Source organism: Phascolarctos cinereus, unplaced genomic scaffold (assembly GCF_003287225.1).
Source record: "Phascolarctos cinereus isolate Bilbo 61053 unplaced genomic scaffold, phaCin_HiC Scaffold_2;HRSCAF=192, whole genome shotgun sequence".
Lineage (NCBI taxonomy): Eukaryota > Metazoa > Chordata > Mammalia > Diprotodontia > Phascolarctidae > Phascolarctos > Phascolarctos cinereus.
Window position 1 is genome coordinate 332,366,135 of NW_027555625.1, and position 19,402 is coordinate 332,385,536.

General features: G+C 43.2%; 1 protein-coding gene across 1 annotated transcript; it reads right to left on the reverse strand.

Moving 5' to 3' along the window:
• Positions 1-4,080: 4,080 nt before the first annotated feature.
• On the reverse strand, positions 4,081-9,274 carry EIF4E1B (eukaryotic translation initiation factor 4E family member 1B). The gene is made up of 7 exons (XM_020998809.2): positions 9,254-9,274; positions 8,987-9,087; positions 8,334-8,429; positions 5,811-5,874; positions 5,068-5,181; positions 4,426-4,565; positions 4,081-4,262 (listed from the first exon to the last, which is right to left on the reverse strand). The coding sequence occupies exons 1-7, from the start codon at positions 9,272-9,274 to the stop codon at positions 4,148-4,150; spliced, it is 651 nt and encodes a 216-aa protein (XP_020854468.2). The 3' UTR covers positions 4,081-4,147.
• Positions 9,275-19,402: the final 10,128 nt, after the last annotated feature.

The following is a 19,402-nucleotide window of genomic DNA, read 5'->3' on the forward strand; positions in this document are numbered from 1 at the left end:
TCCTGCTCATCACTGACCAAATTCTTGAATAAGTTGTCTAGGCTTTCCGTACTCTCAACCTCCTGTAATCTTGGGAAACCTCAATGACTCTTCTGAAATTATTTGTTTCACTTGTTCACTTATTCACTTGTTACTGCAGTCCTCATGCTGAACATATCTGTAGCTTTTGACATTATTGGTCCCTCTTACCTCAGCATTCTTCTTCTCTTGCCTTCAGAGATTGCATGTTTTCGTACTTCTGACGTGTCTTTATCTATCTGTGTGACCTCTTCCTGACCCCTCCTCTTTCTGTACTCATTACCCAGTCCCTAGGCAATTATATTCAATCCCCTCTAGGCAGGTGATTTCCAGTCCAACCTCTCCAGCCCGACCAGCCCCAGCCCAATATTTCCAAAGATAAGCCTCATTCATCCAGTCTCTCACATTTCTAACCTTGGAGTTATCTTTCACTTTTCCCTCCCTTTCACATACAGTTGCTAAATCCTGTTGATTCCCACTCTGGAACATCTCCAATTGAGCCATTCATTCTGGTGGGCCACGACCCACTGTCACCCTCATGGCCAAACACAGGGAGAGACTTTGGGCATAGGAGGCATTGTACAGACAGGAGAATCAGACTAGCCAGAGCTTAACAACAATAACAATAGTTAATATTTGTAGAGTGCTTTAAAGATTTGCAAATTGCTTTACAAACATTCCTTTATCCTCACAACTCCAGGAGGTAGGTATTATTATCTCCATTTTACAGATGGGGAAATTGAAGCTTAGAAAGGTTAAATTATTTGCCAAAGATCACACAGCTAAGTTTCTGATTAGGATTGAAGCTGGCTCTTTCCAATTCTAAATCTGGCATTGTGATAAATAAATTTCAAAGGAACATGTGACAAGAGCTTGTTCAATAATCCTACATAGGAGTCAAAGAAAAAAAAACTACAACAGAAATATTACTGGTTTCAAAGTTGTCCAAATGCTCAAGCCACCCTTCTCAGGAGGTGAGCACAGAGGATGATTATAGCCTGGAGAAACAGAAGAGAGCCTTAGACACCAACTAATCCCACTCTGACCAAACATGAATCCACTCTAGGGCATCCCAGAACTCATTCCAGGAAAATGAGGTGAGGCAGCTCTTAGGTAGTAGATCAAAACAAACAGTGCCTGCCTACCAGAGGCTTTCATTAGCTCACTGTGCTACCCTGGGCAAGTGACTTTTTTCTCTTTCTGGGATTTCATTTTAAGATCATAGGACTATAGATTTAAAGCTGGAAAGAGCATAAGAAATCACTGAGTCCAACCCCCTGTTTTATAGACGAGGACATTGAGGCACACTGCTTAAATGACTCACCCAAGTTCATACATCTAGTATCTTCAGTGACATCTGAACCCAAGTTTTCCTATCTAAAAGTCTATAACTTTATAACCTGGTAACCTTTATTTTCTACATTTTTTGTTTATTTATTTTTGCTTTTTCACTTGACAGACACAGTTGACAAAACTGACTGAAGTTGCCCTGGTCTCTGTTCCCAGGCCTATAAATTGCCTAGAGCTGACCAGACATTGCCCCTTCTATCCTCGGATTCCTTTGTAGCTCTCCCAAAGTCTCTCCTCTAGAGATTCTCAAGTTTTCTTTATGGACTTTTGCTTGTTATCCAAAACAACTTACCCAGCGGAACTGTAAGATACCTAACCCTCCCACCAGCAACTTAATCACTCTCTCTGTCTTGGTACTCTTTTTTTTTTTCTGTGAGGTAATTGGGGTTAAGTGACTTGCCCAGAGTCACACAGCTACTGAGTGTTATGTGTTCAAGTCCTCCTGACTCCAGGGCCGGTGCTGTATCCACCGCACCATCTAGCTGCCCCCTTGATACTCGTATAAACCCTGTACCCAGCCCCCCCCTCCTAGGGTACCCCTGGGTACCTTGAGCTACAACTCCTCTGCCCCATTAAAGACCCCCGTTTTGTTGTATTGACTGTTTTCATTTAAAATTCATGTTGACACACTAGAACTGTGATTTAGTCCGTAGAGAATTGTCTTAGAAAATTGCCGGGGGGCACTGGCCTAGGATCACACAGCCAGTGTCAGACAGAAGCCCTGAATAATGATAATGATGATGGCTAACATTTATATAATGCCTAGTATGTGCTAGGCACTGTACTGTGCTTTACAAACCCTGGGAGATAAGTGCTAGTATTGTCCCCCTTTTACAGTTGAGGAAACGGACACAGAGGTCAAGTGTCTTGCCCAGAGTCACCTAGCCACTGTCTCAGTCTGGATTTGAACTCAAGTCTTCTTGACTCCAGGCCTGTTCCCTATGCGCCTAGCTGCCTCTTAACTTTTAGGTCACCTTTATCTCCCCTATCCCAGTGTGCCTCTTCCGTAAATCTTAACCATAAAGCCAAACACCTACTAAATTTGTTTTGAAGAAGATAAAAAGTTCTCTCTTTTTTTTTTCTTTCTCATGGTTTTGCCCTTTGGCTCTAATTCTTCTTTACAACATGACTAATGTGGAAATATGTTTAACATGATTGCATGTGTGTGGCCTATATCAGACTGCGTGCCATGGGGGGGGGGAGTGGAGGAAGGGGGAGAAAATTTAGAACTCAAAATCTTATAGAAGTGAATGTTGAAAACTAAAAACAAATAAAATTTTTTTAAAAAGACAAAAAGTCCCTTAGCATCAGCTAATGGGTAGTTGCCTGGTAGCTAGCAACTTTGCAGAACAGAGGGAAATATATACACATATAACATATACATATATATACATATACACATAGTATGTCTATGTGCATATATATATGTGTGTGTGTGTGTATATATATATATATATGTGTGTGTATATATATATATATATATATATAGATATAGATATAGATATAGATATAGATATATACATATATGTATAATACACCCAAGACTGGATTACTTTGATATGTGTGTATATCTTAAATACACACATATCTATATATATAAACACATATATAAAAATGTATGTGTGTTTATCAGCTAGGTAGTACAGTGGGTAGAGCACCAGGTCTAGCATTAGGAAGACCAGAGTTTAAATTTGGCCTCAAACATTTACTAGCTTCATGACCTGGGCAAGTCTCTTAACCTCTGTTTGTCTCAGTTTCATCATCTGTAAAATTGAACAATAGCATCTATGTCCCAGATTGCTGTGATGTTTAAATGGAATTGTAATGAAAACTTCTTCCCCATTTCCTATCAGCTTTCGGATTTCTCTGGAGCTATTACGCCTTCCTTCCCTAGGAAGCTACTCATTGGGAATTATTACCATGCTGCAAGATCGAGTCTGCCTAGTACTCATATCCCTGTGGTCGGATCCTCAGTATGGGAGTAGGACGTGGGCTCCCAGTCTCTATAAAGAAGGGGCTCAGCACAATTTTTCCTTCTCATTCCCCACCAGTTACACTGCTCCTGGACTTCTGTGGAACTCTTCACCTGAGCTGTGTGCCCACCCTCCACTTTCAGTTTCCTTCCTTGTATGGTCTTCCCCCATTAGATTGTAAGCCCCTTGAGGCTGTAAGTTCCCTTGACAGGGATTGTCTTTTTATTAGCATTTGTATTCCCAGCACTTAATAATAGCTAACATTTATGTAGTATTTGCTATTTATAAGGTTTTACATGTCTTTAAGGCAGGCAGTGAAAGAAAACTATCTGTTGAAGCTGATAGCCACTTTCCTTGTTCAGGAGGTCCAGTAATAGGGACAGGTTGTCAGGTGATTTGGGGGTTGGGGAGAGAATGGCTTAGCTTCGGGGCAACCTTGGTATCACCCAAGTTCAGGGCTGTTCTTGGGTAGGGGTGTGTCCCCCATTGTCTAGATGGGCCCACCATTTGAAATAGAATCAGCACAGCCCTACAGGCTCCATTTCTTTGACCTCTATGATTACTTATAAGTGTTGGAAAATGGAGAGAGAATAATTCTAAACTCACAGCACATCGGTTTTGTCCCTTTGTTCCACAATTTCCCCCTTTGGTATTTCATTAGAAGTATCATCAGATCAGGACTACTCAATAAATAGGTTCACACCTAGTGATTTGTATTTGTTTTTATTTTGCGGTGAAATGGGGGTTGGGAGTGGGGGCAGGGCACTAGCCCTGAGCAGGAGGGACCTGATATATGCGCTGGGGCCTCACACCACAAATTTGTTCTTGGTAAAAGAGTTGCTCTTGGTGGCTGTGTCTGCATGGGCCTGGTAGCCAATAACAACCTTCGGTGAGAGTCCCAGCCTCTCCTTGAAGACACGTCTAGGAGGCATAGGAAATATTAGGTTTCCCCATCCATGCATTCCCAGTATCTTCCTCCCTCTAGTCTCAGCATTTTCTGTTCCTCTTCTCTACCTCCCAAGACTATATTCTACCCTGGAAAGTCCTTGCAGTTCCCCTTCCCCTCCCCCCTCCACATACTTACCCAATAAAGGTGACAGCTGGCTGGTTCTCAGCCTCGCTGGTCCAGATGGCTATTTTGTCCCCCTTGCTTCGAACATTGACCACAGCGCCACACACCTCCTCACCGTACTCTTCAAAGGCCTCTCCAATCAGAGAAAGAAGCTGGCCCCAGAAGAACAGAATGAAGTATTTTGCCCTGGTGCTGGCTAGCAGTCCCAGGGCTGTCCATCTGTGAGGCAAACCCTGGGCCTAAAGTCCTTCTCTGAAGTCAGACCCTAGACTGGCTCCTCCTAAAAGCTGCTGATATCCCTAGGGAGAATCCCCTTCCCAGCCCCAGGTGAGAAGTAGAATGATTAGAGGTTCATCTAGACCAATCCCCTCATTTTGCCAAAGAGCACACAGAGAAAGAAGGAAAGCATCTGTCTAAAAGTCACTTGAACAGTGACTTTTAGTAGTCACTTTTTTTTTGAGTGAGTTGGGATTTCAGATTCAAGTTCTGACTTCACATCTTACATTTTTTCCAGATTAGACCAGGCCACAGGGAGAGCCCCATCTAATATCCTCACTTTCAGGAATATCTGGATGAACTATGGGTATAGCCTGAATAGGGGGTGGGTACAGCCTGGGGTACCTTCTCTCCCTCCCTCCCCAGTCCCATACTGACTGTCTCTAGCCAGAGTCGATCAAGGTCGCTCTGACGCTGTTGCTTGGCCAGGCTGACCAGCCAGCGGCCACCATGCTTATTCCTGCTATCTTCCCACATAGGTTCAATGCCGTCCTGGGGGGTAGGGGGGACACAGAGTTGAGGAAGGAAAGAAAATATTCAGTTCATTCTAACCTGTGCTAATAGCAGCCTCCTTCATACTAGAGATCAGAGACCTCTGCTACCATGTAGCTCCCCATGAAAGAAGACTCTTCCTCTCAGCCTAAAGAAGGCAAAAATTCCCAGCCCAGACTTGGCACTCTTTAGCAGGGAAAAAGCTTAGAGGAATAATGTCTCTCTAGGGTCAATGTGGTAAACCATCCCAGGAATACTTCTACCTCCACCCCCAGCTACCTCAGCCCTTTCCCCTAGGGAAAGAAAGCTAGGCTTGACATCCAGGTTTGTAGGATTTAGAACTAAAGGGAATCTTTAAAGATCTAATTTAGCTCCTCATTTCAGAGGTAAGGAAACTGAGACCCGGGAAGGAGGAGGAATTTGTTCATGGTCACACAAGTTAATGCCAAAGTCAAGAATTCCAACTCGGATTTTTTTTAAATCAAGTGGATCATTCTTTCCACTCTACTACAGTGTATCCAGGTGATGCTAATTCCACTAGGAAGAGTTTTTCCCACCCTCCCTGCTTCCCCCCTCCCCAATGTCCATTCTCCCTCAGGTGGAAGGCTTGGTGGGGTAGGGAACGTTACCTTGAAAAGGGCATAGTCGCAGCCAGAGGACAGTTTGCTGACCGGTTGGGTATGGCTGTAGAGCCTAGGAGAAGAAACCTTAGTGTCCCATATCATCATAGGCCTAGAAAGGATCTTAGAAACCACAGAGCCCAACTCCCTCATTCTGTAAGTGGGGAACCTAAAGTCTAGAGAGACACCATAACACCCTCATTTGCTGGAGGCCTATGCTATATAGAAACTGTTTTGTATGTTACCCTGGAAAAAAGGCCCAGAAGAAAAGGCAAGTCCCAGGGCAGAGCCACAAATACCACACGGATGGGAGGAACTCCAAGGGCAAATGTTTAAAGGGCTGAAGCTTAAAAGGGATCACAGGCTGCACAGCTAGAAAGAACCACCTTGGAGTCTCTCCACTTTTGATTCTCTTATTCTACAGATATGACATGGGTTATACAGAGAATGCAGATACTCCCTGCCTCACAGACACCTCGGAGTTCCAGTTCTGGCCATAAGGCAACCTTGACTTTTTAGTACACCATGACATCCATGAAGGGGCAGAATGTGTCATCCATTAAAAGGAGAGAGTGCTTCTGGCTCTCCTCCTCCTCTGTTCACAAGTGGTCACGAGATTTTCTGTGGTGTCACTCTTTTCCCATCCCCAGGTTGCTCCTACGTGGAACGTTAACTCAACTGGTGGATCTTCGTTGGCTGATTTTTCTGCTTTGATTTTCTATTCCCAATATTCTCAACTGAGCAATCAACCTAGAGGTGGATATGTTCAGACTTGGAGGAGACATTGTGAGTTTCAGAGATCTAAAGGCCCTGGGTTCATTAAGCGAAACAAGGGTGTGTTTCTTCATTGACATTCCCTCTGGTTCTTCAACGTTAGATGTGTGGGCTTGTCCAGGATCAAAAACCACTTCTGGGCTAACAGGGGCTGGTGTACAGCTTGCTTTCATTTCCACTAAGGGACCCATCTGTTCTGGACCCACAAAGGCAAGGAATGTCAGCAAATGCCATCCAACCCACATATTTACCAATGTCACACAGGGAAAAAAGTTGCAGAACTAAAAATTATACTATGACACTGACTCTAAATCAAGAGTTTTTTCTACCAGGCTACAGGGAAAATCTAGGGCCAGACAAGACTAGAAGGGACCTTCTTACCCAGTAACCAAAAGGGATCTTTTCATTCACACTAACACCAAACTCTAAAGGCATGAAATGCTTTCTTCACAGCTGTTCTGGGAGGGAGATAGGAGAGTTGGTATCATCCCCATTTTACAGATGGATTCAAATACTAGCTCTGCTATTAACTCACCATGTCACAATTGTTTTTAACTTGTTTCAGTTGTGTCCAACTCTCCACGACTTCATTTAGGGGTTTTCTTGCAAAGACACTGCAGTGGTTTGCCACTTCCTTCTCCAGCTCATTTTACAGAGGAGAAAACTGAGGCAAACATGGTTAAATGACTTGCCCAGGGTCACACAGTTAGTAAGTATCTGAGGTCAAATTTGACCTCTGGAAGATGAATCTTCCCTATTCCAAGCCCAGTGCTCTATTCACTGCACCCCCTAGCTGCCCTCTGTCACCACAGGCAGGTCACTTTGCCTCTACTTATAGTGGTTATCTGGCTTACTCAAGCTTGTAGATGTTGAAGCTAGGACCTTAAACCCTAGTCTTCTGACCCCAAACCAGTGTTCTTTTTCTGCTTCCCCATACTGCCTCCCATCATTGATAAACAGACTCAGCAGAGACAAGATAGCTGTCTTCAAGGATTTGAAAGGCTGCCTTTTGAAACAAGGATTAAACTAGTTGTGCTTGGCCCTAGAGGTCAGAATGAGGAGGGAAGGATATTTTGCCTGGATGTTAGGGGAAACTTTCTAATAATCATAGCTGTCCTGAAGTAGAGATATGATTGATGCCTCAGGAGGGAGCTCTCAGTGGAGATCTTTAAGGAGATTGATGGAAGACCGCTTAGGGATGTCGTGAGAAGGATTCCTGTTCAAGCCCAGGTTATCCTTGGAGATCACATTAGCAACAAGGACCCTTCTGTGTTTTAGCTCCATACAAGCCAAAAGGAACCTAAGTCTTAGTACTGTGGACCCCATTCCTGCCTAGGGGTCTCAGGGTCAGGTGGTCAACCAGACACACACCTTACGGAAATAGACCCCATTCAAATGGCAAACTGTGTTGTCCTTTTGGGTGGGATCTTTACCAGGTCACAGGCAGAACTGAGAAAAGTCCTGCCAGGAGGATGTAGGATTCCTACTCACCAAAGGAAAAGGCAAACCCAGGTATCCTAGTGGAGTGGAGATTCCAGGAAAAAAGGAAATTCTTTTTTAAGGGGAGAGAAAGAGGGTCAGACAGAGCTGCCCCTCCTTCACTGGTGGAGTTTGTCAGTGAGTGTAGCTTGGCTCAGTCAATAGGGAGCTAATGAAAACTTTTTGAGTAGAAAAATGTACTTCTTCCTCACAACCCAACCCCCTCTTTTCTTTCCTGGGCCCAGCTGAAACTCCTTCCACCAAACCTCAGATACCCACGCCCAAAAGTCCTCCACAGTATCAAACTTGGTGACCAGGTGAAGGTTGTCCCGCCACGCCCTGTTCCTGTCATTCTTGAAGAACCATAAGGCCCACCTGCAGAGAGTGGGGAAGGGAGACAGAAAGGAAGCAAAACAGTGAAACTCAGTTATCCAGCATCGAACAAGTATAATGGAAAATTTGTACCATGGTTTTGGTGTCCAGAGAATATTAGCTATGCCACTGACTCTATATGTGACTATGCAAATCACTTTAATTCTCAAGGGCCTCAGTTTCCTCTTCTGTAAAATAAAAGGGTTGGGCTAGATTAGGGTGGGGCCTTGAGGCCCCACACAGCCTTCTAGGTCCTTGAGTACGGCCTTTTGGCCGAGTCCAAGGTTTACAGAATGAATCATTTTATTAAGGGGATTTGCTCTGTGACCTTTGGATTCAGTCAAAGGGAAGTACTTGAGGTCCTAGAGGGCCACATGTGGCCCCGAGGCTGCAGGTTCCCCATCCCTGGTAGATGATCCAGAGGTCTAAGCCCCTTTCATCTCTAAATCCTAGGGGCCAAGCCCTGGGGTAGAAGAAGCAGATGGAGGAGGGTATGAAGGGAAGAAAAGAGTCTTACTAATAAACCGAGGCAAGTGCACAGTGGCAACCCCTGCCAGTACCTGTTTTCCAAAGGATGCTTCTCCAACCCTTCCCCAAGAGACAACTTCCTCCCCGTTGGGGGCTCCTCCAGCATTGGGACTTCAGTCTGCAAATCCTGCACCTGGCCAGAGGGGAGGAATGCAGGGGTGGGTGTAGGAGTAGGGGGAGTCAAGATCCTTGATGGGCTTCCTTCCAGTCCCCTTCCCCCACCCCTCTCTAAAGAAAGCCCCTGCCAAGCTCGTGGGGCTATGAGAGACATAGGAAGGGGGGAGGGGTATCAGACTCACAGTTGGAGCAGCTGTAGCCATGCTTAGCCCTAGACCTCAGCCCAGGGGCTCCTTTTATCCTCTGACCACAAAGGAGGGCATGGTTCTTAAAGGAACAGTCACAGTCTCCCAGCTGTTTCACCTCTTAAAGTTGAGGTAGAGTGTTTCAGGCTGAACTGACTCCAAGAGCTGTCTTCCATTCCTTTTCCCTACCCGGAGGGTAGGGAAACCTAAAGGGTTTCAAGTGCAGCCTAGCCTTGTGGGAGCTGGATGAATCTGTATTTAATCAAGTCAAATCACTTCTCCACTCAGAAAATGTTCATTAGCTCCCTACGGACCACATCAAGGCCAAACTCAGTTTCCTGACATTCGAGGCTCTCTCAGCAAGCTGGCACTGGTCTTCTTTTTCAGACTTATTTAATATTGTTCCTTTTCCATGCATTCTATATTCCAGTCAAATTGGACTGCTGTCTGTCCTCCCCTATCAACCTCCACACATACCCTTAGGACTGACTACCTACCTTCAGCTTCTTTACTTTTTGAATTCCTACCCATCCTTTAAAACCCAATCAAATACCCTGTCCTTCTCTAATGTCCTGCACCCCCTTGGAAAGACCTGCCTGTCAGGCAACACGTAAGAATCAGGATAAGGACTAGACCTGTCATTTCAATAATGTAGGGAGCTCCCAGAGAGGGAAACTCCCTCTACCTATGCAGGTTGGCACCTTCTCTCCTTTATACTTATTTGTTCGCTTGCCATCTCTCCCATTTAATTGTGAGCTCTGTGAGGGTAGGGGCTATTTCTTTCTTTGTATCTGTAGTGCTTAGCCCAGTGCCTAATACATAGTAGGTGCTTAATAAGTGTTTATTGATTGATTGATTCTTAACTATTTAATAATCTTAGAGAACTGCTTAGAACATGGAGCCTAAGTGACTTGCCCAGGTTCACACAGCCAGTATGTGTTTGAGGAAGGACTTGAATCCAGCTCTTCTTAGCTTCAGGCTAGCTCTCTACTCACTCTGCCAGGTAGATTCCATATAGCATAGTGGAAGGAATGCCGAATTTAGAGTCCAATGAGCAGGATTCAAATCTTGGCTCTACTACTTACTAGCTGTGTGACCTTGGATAAGTCATTTAACTTCCCTGTGCCTTGATTTCCTCCTATTAAACAAAAGTGTTGGATTCAATGGCCTCCAAAGTCCCTTTCTGCTCTAGATTTGTGATCGTATGACATGGTCCTTTCTTCTGTACTTCTCTAATGCATGTATTATATAATATTTAGTATGAGCATCATCTGTGTCTTATCCTCCTAAACCCCAGAAGGGAGATCCCGTGACTTAACCTTGCCTGTGTATTTCCCCCAGTACTCTGAATACAGCAGGCAAATAACTGAAAGGGAAAAGTGTGGTATGACATGATCAAAAGTACCCTAGCTTTGGATTCAGAGGACCTGGGTTTGAAACCTGGCCCTGCAACTTATTCACTATTTTACCCTGGGCAAGTCATATAACCTCAGTTTCCTCATCTGTAAAATAAGGAGATTTAATTAGATGAGCTCTTGGTCCCTTCCAGCTCTGGATCTATGGTGCTATAAACAGCTAGTCATTTGTGAGTCCCAGAATGTGGCCCATTTATTACCAGTTACCCTGGGGACCTAGGATCCTGGCTCTTCCCCTTTATTATCTGTAATCTAATCAATAATATTACTGCTTCTGCAAAGGGCATGTCAATAGACTACTGAAGGTCTTAAGGCAAGATTTGTTTGTCCTTCGTTTTCTAAGAGAACCAATGATATCACAGGGTGATGTCTTGACTTGTGCATAAATTGGACTTAAGTGAAGCAGAGTTGCACAGAGTGGTCAGCCTCACTCCTCTTCTACAGTCATCAAAATCTAAAGAGAAGACAAAAGTCAGGATGATTGGCAATGACCTTGGATGCACTGGATAACCTTGAGGGTGACCTTGACATCTTTGATGTCTGACCAAGCTCTAAGCCCTCCACAGAGGCTCCTTCAGCCACCTTCATGGCTATTGGAACAAATTGTCCTCATCCACGCATTCCACTGAGGGAAGTCTTCACGTGCTTGCAGTAAACATACCTCTACCTCCCCAACTTGTTTGAGGCCTATTGGTTACCTTCAACTTGGTTTAGCCCATCTGCTGCGACAGTTTACTGGGGTGTGGCTTCTGTGTATCCTACAACTTCTTGGAGCCATAGGTAAGAGCTGGGTGAATCAGGTGGATACCAGAGGTAGATGAGCAGCACTCATACCTCCTAAACTCCCCGTACATCCCGAGGCAAGATTTAGTAGTTGATTGGATATGATGGGTAAAAGAAAGTGTGGAGTTGAGAACTATGAGGTTAAAAACCTCTGCCGGTAGAAGAATGGTGATGCCTTTGGCAGAAATAGGGAAGTTCCATGGAAAGGGGAATGAGGTTCAAGGGAAAAAATAATGAATGAGTTCTGTTTTGGTGGAGAACAGACAGAGAGAGTGGGGGATGATGGGCTTTGTAGACAAAGAACAGCATGGGATCACCAAAAGTACCATGCACTTTCCCAAATGTGGTCTAACTTGGTCTTCTCCTCCCATTGACTTGTAGTCTCAGTTCTTTGTCCCATATTCGTTACCTGTCCAAGGTGCTGAAGGACTATTCTCTGGGCTGTCCATCCAACTAGACTATCATAAACTGGATGATCTGCATACCCATAGGTTTTGAGACAGAAAGTGTCTCAAAAGAGGAAGTTAATGTTGAATGGCCTCAATGTGAATAACATTTTGTTCGCTGTATCAAACCCTGCGAAAGCTATAGATCTCCATGATGTCAGTAGACTCTAGAGGAATTGGCCTAGCAATCCACACAGAAAAAAATAAACACATGAACGCTGAAGATCGTCCAGTTTGTGATCGTCTAGTTGGACAGACAGCCCAGAGAACAGTCCCTCAGCATCTTGGACAGGCAATAAATATGGGCCAAAGAGCTAAGCCTAAAGTGAATGAGAGGAAAAGGCCAAGTTACACCACATTCGGGAAAGTGCATGGTACTTTGGTAATTCCATGCTGTTCTTTGTCGACAAAGCCCATCATTTTAATACTGGTATTCTCCTAAAGATGATATGTAGCTCTGAATCATAGAACCCTGTGGATCCAGGATTCCAATATTTGCAATTCAATTCAATGAACATTTACTATGTGGTTACTTAATGCAAGGTACTATGCATTAATGATACTGTCAGATTCTCCATGCCAAGACCACCCCTCTCTTTCCACTCCTTTCTTTTTACTATTAGGAGACACCCTGTTTTCCGGAGCTAAGGCCTAGCAAGCAAGCTTTGCCCCAAGCTTAGCATAACAACAATCCTTTGCAATCACCCTCTGGATGAACTCTGCTGCAGCAAAATCTTAGAATTGTTTCACACCAGCCCCAGGTGGTCCCTGAGCTTGGACAAGCACCTGCAAGATCCATGTTCTAAGGGGCAGCTAGGTGGTGCAGTGGATAGAGCACTGGCCCTGAAATCAGGAGGACCTGAGTTCAAATCCGGCGTCAAACCAAACACTTGGCACTTACTAGCTGTGTGACCCTGAGCAAGTCACTTAACCCCACTTGCCTTAAAAAAAAAATCCATGTTCTAGTGGTGAAGCCCTCCTATGAATCAAACTTGCCTCATTGTTGCTGTTACCCCTCACTGTCATGGCTACAGCTCACTATATAGCCACTGCTATATGTATCAAGGCTTGGCCTTATTGTGGTCGGGTCTCCTCCTAAAGGAGGCCCTAGCATATGTATCTAGTTTCCCTCCTCCAATGGAATAAAAAAAATACTTTTTGCTTATAACCACTCTTAGCCCTTTGTTTTTATTTTAATTTTATTTTATTTTTCGGAGTTAACAGCAGTTGGTGTATAACCTCTGTGGCTCTTTGGTCATTTATTTTCAGGGTTTGACAATATGAAGAATATAATAAAATAATGTCTGTATCAGGGAGTTTGCATTCCACTGAAGGAATTACACATGTACACAGATAAATAAAATACAAACAAAATTGAAAAGGGAGAAGCCCTAACAAGTAACATTTCACAGAAGATATGGATACTTCTTGGAGCAAGCTAAAGATTTTTGAAAAGCAGAGATAAGGAAGGAGTACACTCAGGGATGAAGTCAGCATGTGCCAACATAGAGAAGTGTGGAGTAGAACTAGGGAGAACAACTTAATAAAATATACAGGGCAGGGCGGAATGTGGAATAAGACAGGAAAGGGCCAGATTGTGGAGGGCTTTTAAATGGCAACTGAAGAGTTTATATTTTCTGATAAAGCCAACAGGAAGCCACTCAAGGTTTTTGGACAGGGGATGAAGTGGTCAGACGGGTGCCTTAGGAAAATTGTTGGAGAGGGGAAAGATTGTACAAATTAGGAGTCGATGCAATGATCCGGTCGAGAGGTAATGAGAGTCTGAATAAGGGTGGTGTCCACGTGAATGGGGAGATGGCAACAGCCACGAGATAGGTTGTGAAGACAGCATCCAAAGGACTTGGCAGTTTATTAGATTTGGGGAGTTAAGGAGAAGGAAGAGTAAAGGGTTACTCCAAGGTAACTCCCAGGAACATTATAGCCAAAATCTAGGTCTTCTAGGCAAAAGAAAAAATACCACAAGCAACCGAACTCAAGTACCAAGGAGCCACCGTATCACACACTATGTATCAGCCATCATTAGGAAGGAGCAGAGAGCTTTGAATATGATATTCCAGAAGGCAAAGGACAAAGGCTTGCAGCCAGGAATAATTTACCCAGCCAAATTGAGGATAATCCTGCAGGGGGGAAAATAAACTTTTAATGAAATAGAGGACTTCTAAGCATTGCTGGTGGAAAAAAAAAACAGAGCTTCATAGAAACTCTGAAGTTCTCACATGGGATTTGAGAGAAATGTGGAAAGGTAAACATGAATGAATAATCATAAAGGACTGAACAAGAATAAATTGCTTACATTCAAATATGGGGAGATGATACACTTCTTCTCTGAACCATATTATTATTAAGGGTGTAGGAGAGAGCCTAATTAAAAAGGAAGCCTGGGAGTAGTTGTGTTAAATCTTGATGATCTTAAGAGAAGAATGGAAAGAAAGAGGAGGAAGAGGGGAAGGAAAGGAAAGCCAGGGAAAATTATCTCATATAATTGAGGTGTACAGGTAGAAGTCTATATGACAAAGAAGTCTATGAAACAAGGAGTGGGAAGAGGCTGACACTTCAACCTCTGAAATGGTCAAAGGAGGGAAGAATACACATATATACAGCTGGGTACAGAAATACATTTTACTCAATGTAGAACTAAGAGAAAAAGAGGTGAAGAGGGAACTAGATTAAGATTAGTCCTAAGCAAAACAAACTCTAAGGATGTACAAAAATATTTATAGCTCTTTTTGAGGTGGACAAAATGAGAATCTGAGGGTTTGCACATCAATTGGGAAGTGGCTGAACAAGTTATGATATGTAAGTGTGATGGAATAGTAGCATGCTATAAGAAATGAAATGAAGAAGGAATGGTTTCAGAGAAACCTGAGAAGACTTGTACGAACTGATGCAGAGTAAAGTTAACAAAGCCAGGAGAACAATTTGTAGAATGATAACAATATTATAAAGACAAACAATTTTGAAAGACTCTGATCAGTGTAATGAAAAACCATGGTTCCAGAGGACTAATGATGAAACATGCTATATACCTCCTGATAAGAGATAAAAGACTCAGTATAGAATGAAAATATATATACATATGTGTGTACATATGTATTGTATATTTATAGCTAAATCTACATTAGATACACACACATATATATTATTTTAAACGTAGTCAATGCAGAAATTTATTTTGCTTGACAACACATATCTGTAACAACAATATTGGGGTTTTTTTTCATTTTCAATTGGTAGAAGGAGGGAGAGAAGGTGAATTTTTGCCGATTGGAAAAAATAAAATTTAATTAAAAAAAAAAGAGAGTAGTTTAAGGAGAACGTGGTGGAACAACTATGGGAAAGTCTGGTGGCCATTGTATCAAAGCAATTCAGTTAGCTCCAGTAAGGTGAAGAAAGTACTTTGAACCTACAAACACTATAAGCCTTTGACAATTTGGAGAGAATATAAGGAAGAATGGAACTCTAGAGATATTAACCGCAGTGGAAAGATTGAAAGGGTTGCATATGCTTTGTGATATATATACATATACATACATATACATACATATACATACATATACATATATATATATATATATATATATATTTAGTGCTTGTGATTTCTGATTTTGTATTTGTAACGCAGAACAGTTCATCTACCTTGTTTATAAAAGAAGCCCCAATGTGGCTGATTTGTAAGAAGATTTAGTCCTCAAAAAATATAAAGGAATGTCTGTGGGGGGAAAAAATGAATGGTGGAATCAAAGCCAGAACGCAAGGGGTTGAAAAGTGAATAGATGGTAAGAAAACAGTCAGTGAGTGTAGATGATTCTGGGAATTTGACAATGAAAGAGATCAGAAATATAAAGCATTAGTTGGAGGGGATGGTATGATCAAGTGAAGATTATTTTTAGTATAAAAGGCATACAGACTCACATAAAGGAACAAATGCTTTATTTTGGCGTTGAAAGGAGAGTGGTAGGGAAACGACTCAGGGTGCAATGCCTATGCCTGCCACCAGGTGGCAATTCAATCTCATGCTGTTCTGGCCCACCTTCCCTGAGCACGGCTGAGCGCACTCTAGGTTCTAGTTTTCAGCCATCTGCTCAGGGAAACTCAGCATGCACGTGTGGGCCCCGCTTGCTCCACGCATTTCCCCAGATCTGCCCTTTCCAGAGAAATCCTGTGTTGAAATTGTATCTTGTTATGGTCCCCATGATCACCGTACCAGTATTAATAGTAAGTCTTTAAGTACCCAGTAAGGTAACAATAAATAGGAAATAGAAACTAAGAATATAAGGAGAAACATAGAAGCCATTTGCCAAAACTGTCTCCTAAATTAATTACAGCCACATCCAGCCATTATATGCTAAATTAAGAGAAGCCAGCTAGGCCCCAACAAAATGGCCCTTGGCCTGCAAGGTTCAGATAAGTACCAGACATTCTAGTAAAACTAGAAAACCATTATGTTAATAAGACTTGGTCCATTTCCTCCCCCACTAGAATCCCACAAGAAAAAGACCCCAAAACTATACCCTTGAGTACTCCTCCAACTGCCACCTGTCCATGTTGTCCAACTCCAATCAACAGTTTTATAAGTGACTCTACAAGTCAATGAACCCTGTTTACCTCAGTTTCCTCATCTGTCAAATGAGCTGGAGAAGGAAATGGCAAACCTACTCCAGTATCTTTGCCAAGAAAACTCCAGATGGGGTCACAGAGAGTCACAGCTATCTGCCTCCTCCTCCTCCTCCTCCTCCTCCTCCCCTATTTCCTGAGCTGTCCTTGAATCTTCTGCCTCTGTACTCTGTGCCTTATTAAAGTGTGACTGCTATAGTATTCCCCACTTGCTGCCAGTGTGATCTTTCCCGGCACCCAAAGAATCAGCACTGTTCACCCTAACCCAACTGAGACCTCTTTATGGGCCTGTTCCTGAAAGTATAAACCAGACACCCAGGCTAGGACTTAATTTGTCAGCAGCCAGACATCCTATGTCTCATAGGAACTCAGACACCTATTGTGGGGAAGCATGGCACTATAAACCCACTCGAAGAAAGCCAGGGCTGTTGAATGCCCCTCTGGGTAGGGATCTCCCCTCATGGTCGGGCTGCAAGTTTCTATCTCTTCTGATAGCATGATGAGTTCTCACCAATAATTCAGTTTGTCTTAGCAAATAGAGGGCCAGACTCAGGAAGACATAGTTTCAAGTTCCAGTGCCTGTGTGACCCAGGGTAATTCATTTAACCTGTTGGTGCCCCAGACAACTGTCCGAGACTATAAGTTTCAGAGAAGATACAGATCTGCATTGGTAGAGAGAGTTTCCTCATTCTAGAGCTCCTTCTGTCCCTTAAATGACAGATTCTAACCAAAAAAGAAAAAAAAATCATGACTTACCAAATATCTCTAGCCTGTGTTCTCAAAGGATCTTAATCTTTCTCTACTTTGGGTGACCTCAAAAAAAAATTACTCACACCCACATAGTATGTGTGTATATAAAAAAAGTATAAAATAGTAGAATCAAAGTTAAACAAAGTGTTATTTCTAAAGGAGCTCCGATGCAACAGAGGCCCTTTCTTTATGTGGCATGTTTTGTCACTCTCTTAGGGAAGGGGGAGATATCATACCCAGAGTTTTTATAGAGAAATGCTTGCAAATATCCCCCAATATCAGAACCCCAGGAGAAGGAGAAATCACCTCACTACCAGCGGCTCTCATAGGTCTGCCCTCAGATCCTAGCTGCCCCCTAGGAGAGATGCCATCAGAGACCTTCGCCGGTTGCCCCTAAGGAACTCGGGCAGCCTTCTCTGCATCATCATCTCACAAGATACTGTAGCTACTACCCAAGGAACCCCAGTTATTGAGCTCAAATAGCCAAAGGGTGAGTGCCGTTTGGGGCCTTCATGGGTCACTAGTCCTTCCTTCTCTTCATCTTCTAGAATCATAGGCAGTCAGAACTAAAGAAGGACCATCGGCTGAGCCTTCACCAACAACTCAAACCCATGGAGAATCAAGGGACAGAGTTCTGGAGAAAGAAAGAGTCAGACAGACAGACAGAAACAGAGAGCTACATAAGGCACTGCCTCTGTCCTTTTTTGGAAGTCCTTCTGTCACAGCACATCTTGTGCTAGCCCTCACTCAAGTGTGCTGTCACTCCCTGAGGCCATATAGCTCCACACTTCCCATCTCTTTGGCACCTTCAATATGCAGCCCTTGCAGGGAGAGCATGTATTGGCTGCATCACGGGGGAAGCTGTTGCAAAGAGTGTTACATTAGGCCTGAGCATGTTCTTAGGCAGTGGGGAAGGAGCCAATAGATAGGAAGATATGAAAGATGAGGGGAAAAAAAGAGGTGGGAGGAGATAGACTGAAGGTCACGGAAGAAGACTTGGCCTTGGCTGGGAGAAGGGACGCTTCTTCCTCAGAAGCAAGAACAAAGGAACTGAGGATGGGTGGAGATGTAGAAGGAGTTTGAGGTATAGATTAGGGGAGCTGACAGAACTCACAAATGGCCTTGATTCTCCCAGAACAGCAGTAATCAAGGTCATCTGCTGAAAGAGAAAGAGTTGAGACTTAAGGAGAAGCTTTGGGACAGCTGCCTCAGTGTAATAAAAAGTCTTCCCGGGAAGAACAAAAAGAGTGCCATGTAGTAGTGAAGAAAATATTGGTATTATATAACATGAATTATCAGTGGGCCCCTTTAGCATGGTTATATGAGCGGCATTCTGCAGCTTAATCAGTCAGTTAACAAACATGTTATTGTTATTATTATTGTTGTTGTTTTTGTTGTTGTTATGAACAGCTAACATTTATATAGTGCTTTCAAGTTGCAAAGCACTTTACATGTATTATCTCCCTTGATCCTTACAACCAGTGGTGTCAAACTCAAATGGAAATGGGGCCACTAAACACAGATAAGGATCCCTATGGGTGGCATATTGACTTAGAAAACCACATCTTAACATTCTCTATGTTCTGTTGTATCTTTATTTATTTTGTTAAATATTTATAAACTTCATTTTAATCTGGTTCTGGCATCACTCCTGAGTGTTGTAGCCACTGACCTGCCACCCCATTTTTTATACCTCTGCTCAGAACCATCCTGTGAGATAGGTGCTATTATTATTTCCATTTTACAGATGAGAAAACTGAGGCTGAGAGGTTAGGTAACTTGCATAGGGTCACAGAGCTAGTAAACATCTGGGCAAGATTTAAACTCAGGGCCTTATGACTCTAAGTTCAGTCACTATCCACAGAGCTGCCAGCTAGCATTCAGATCTAAGAGCCTCTCATAGGGGAGGGAAGATTGAACTGAGGACAAAGAAGTTTAGGAGTTAGGCAGTGAGGGAGCAAGTGGAAAGGTCAGAGAATTATGATTGGAAAGGTTTTCAGAGTTCAGGATGACAGAGATGACTCTTCCTCTCTCTCCCTCTTCCCCCATACCCAACCAGTTGCAAATTAGCAATTCTACCTCCACAAGATCTCTCAAATCTGTCCCTTTCTCTCTCC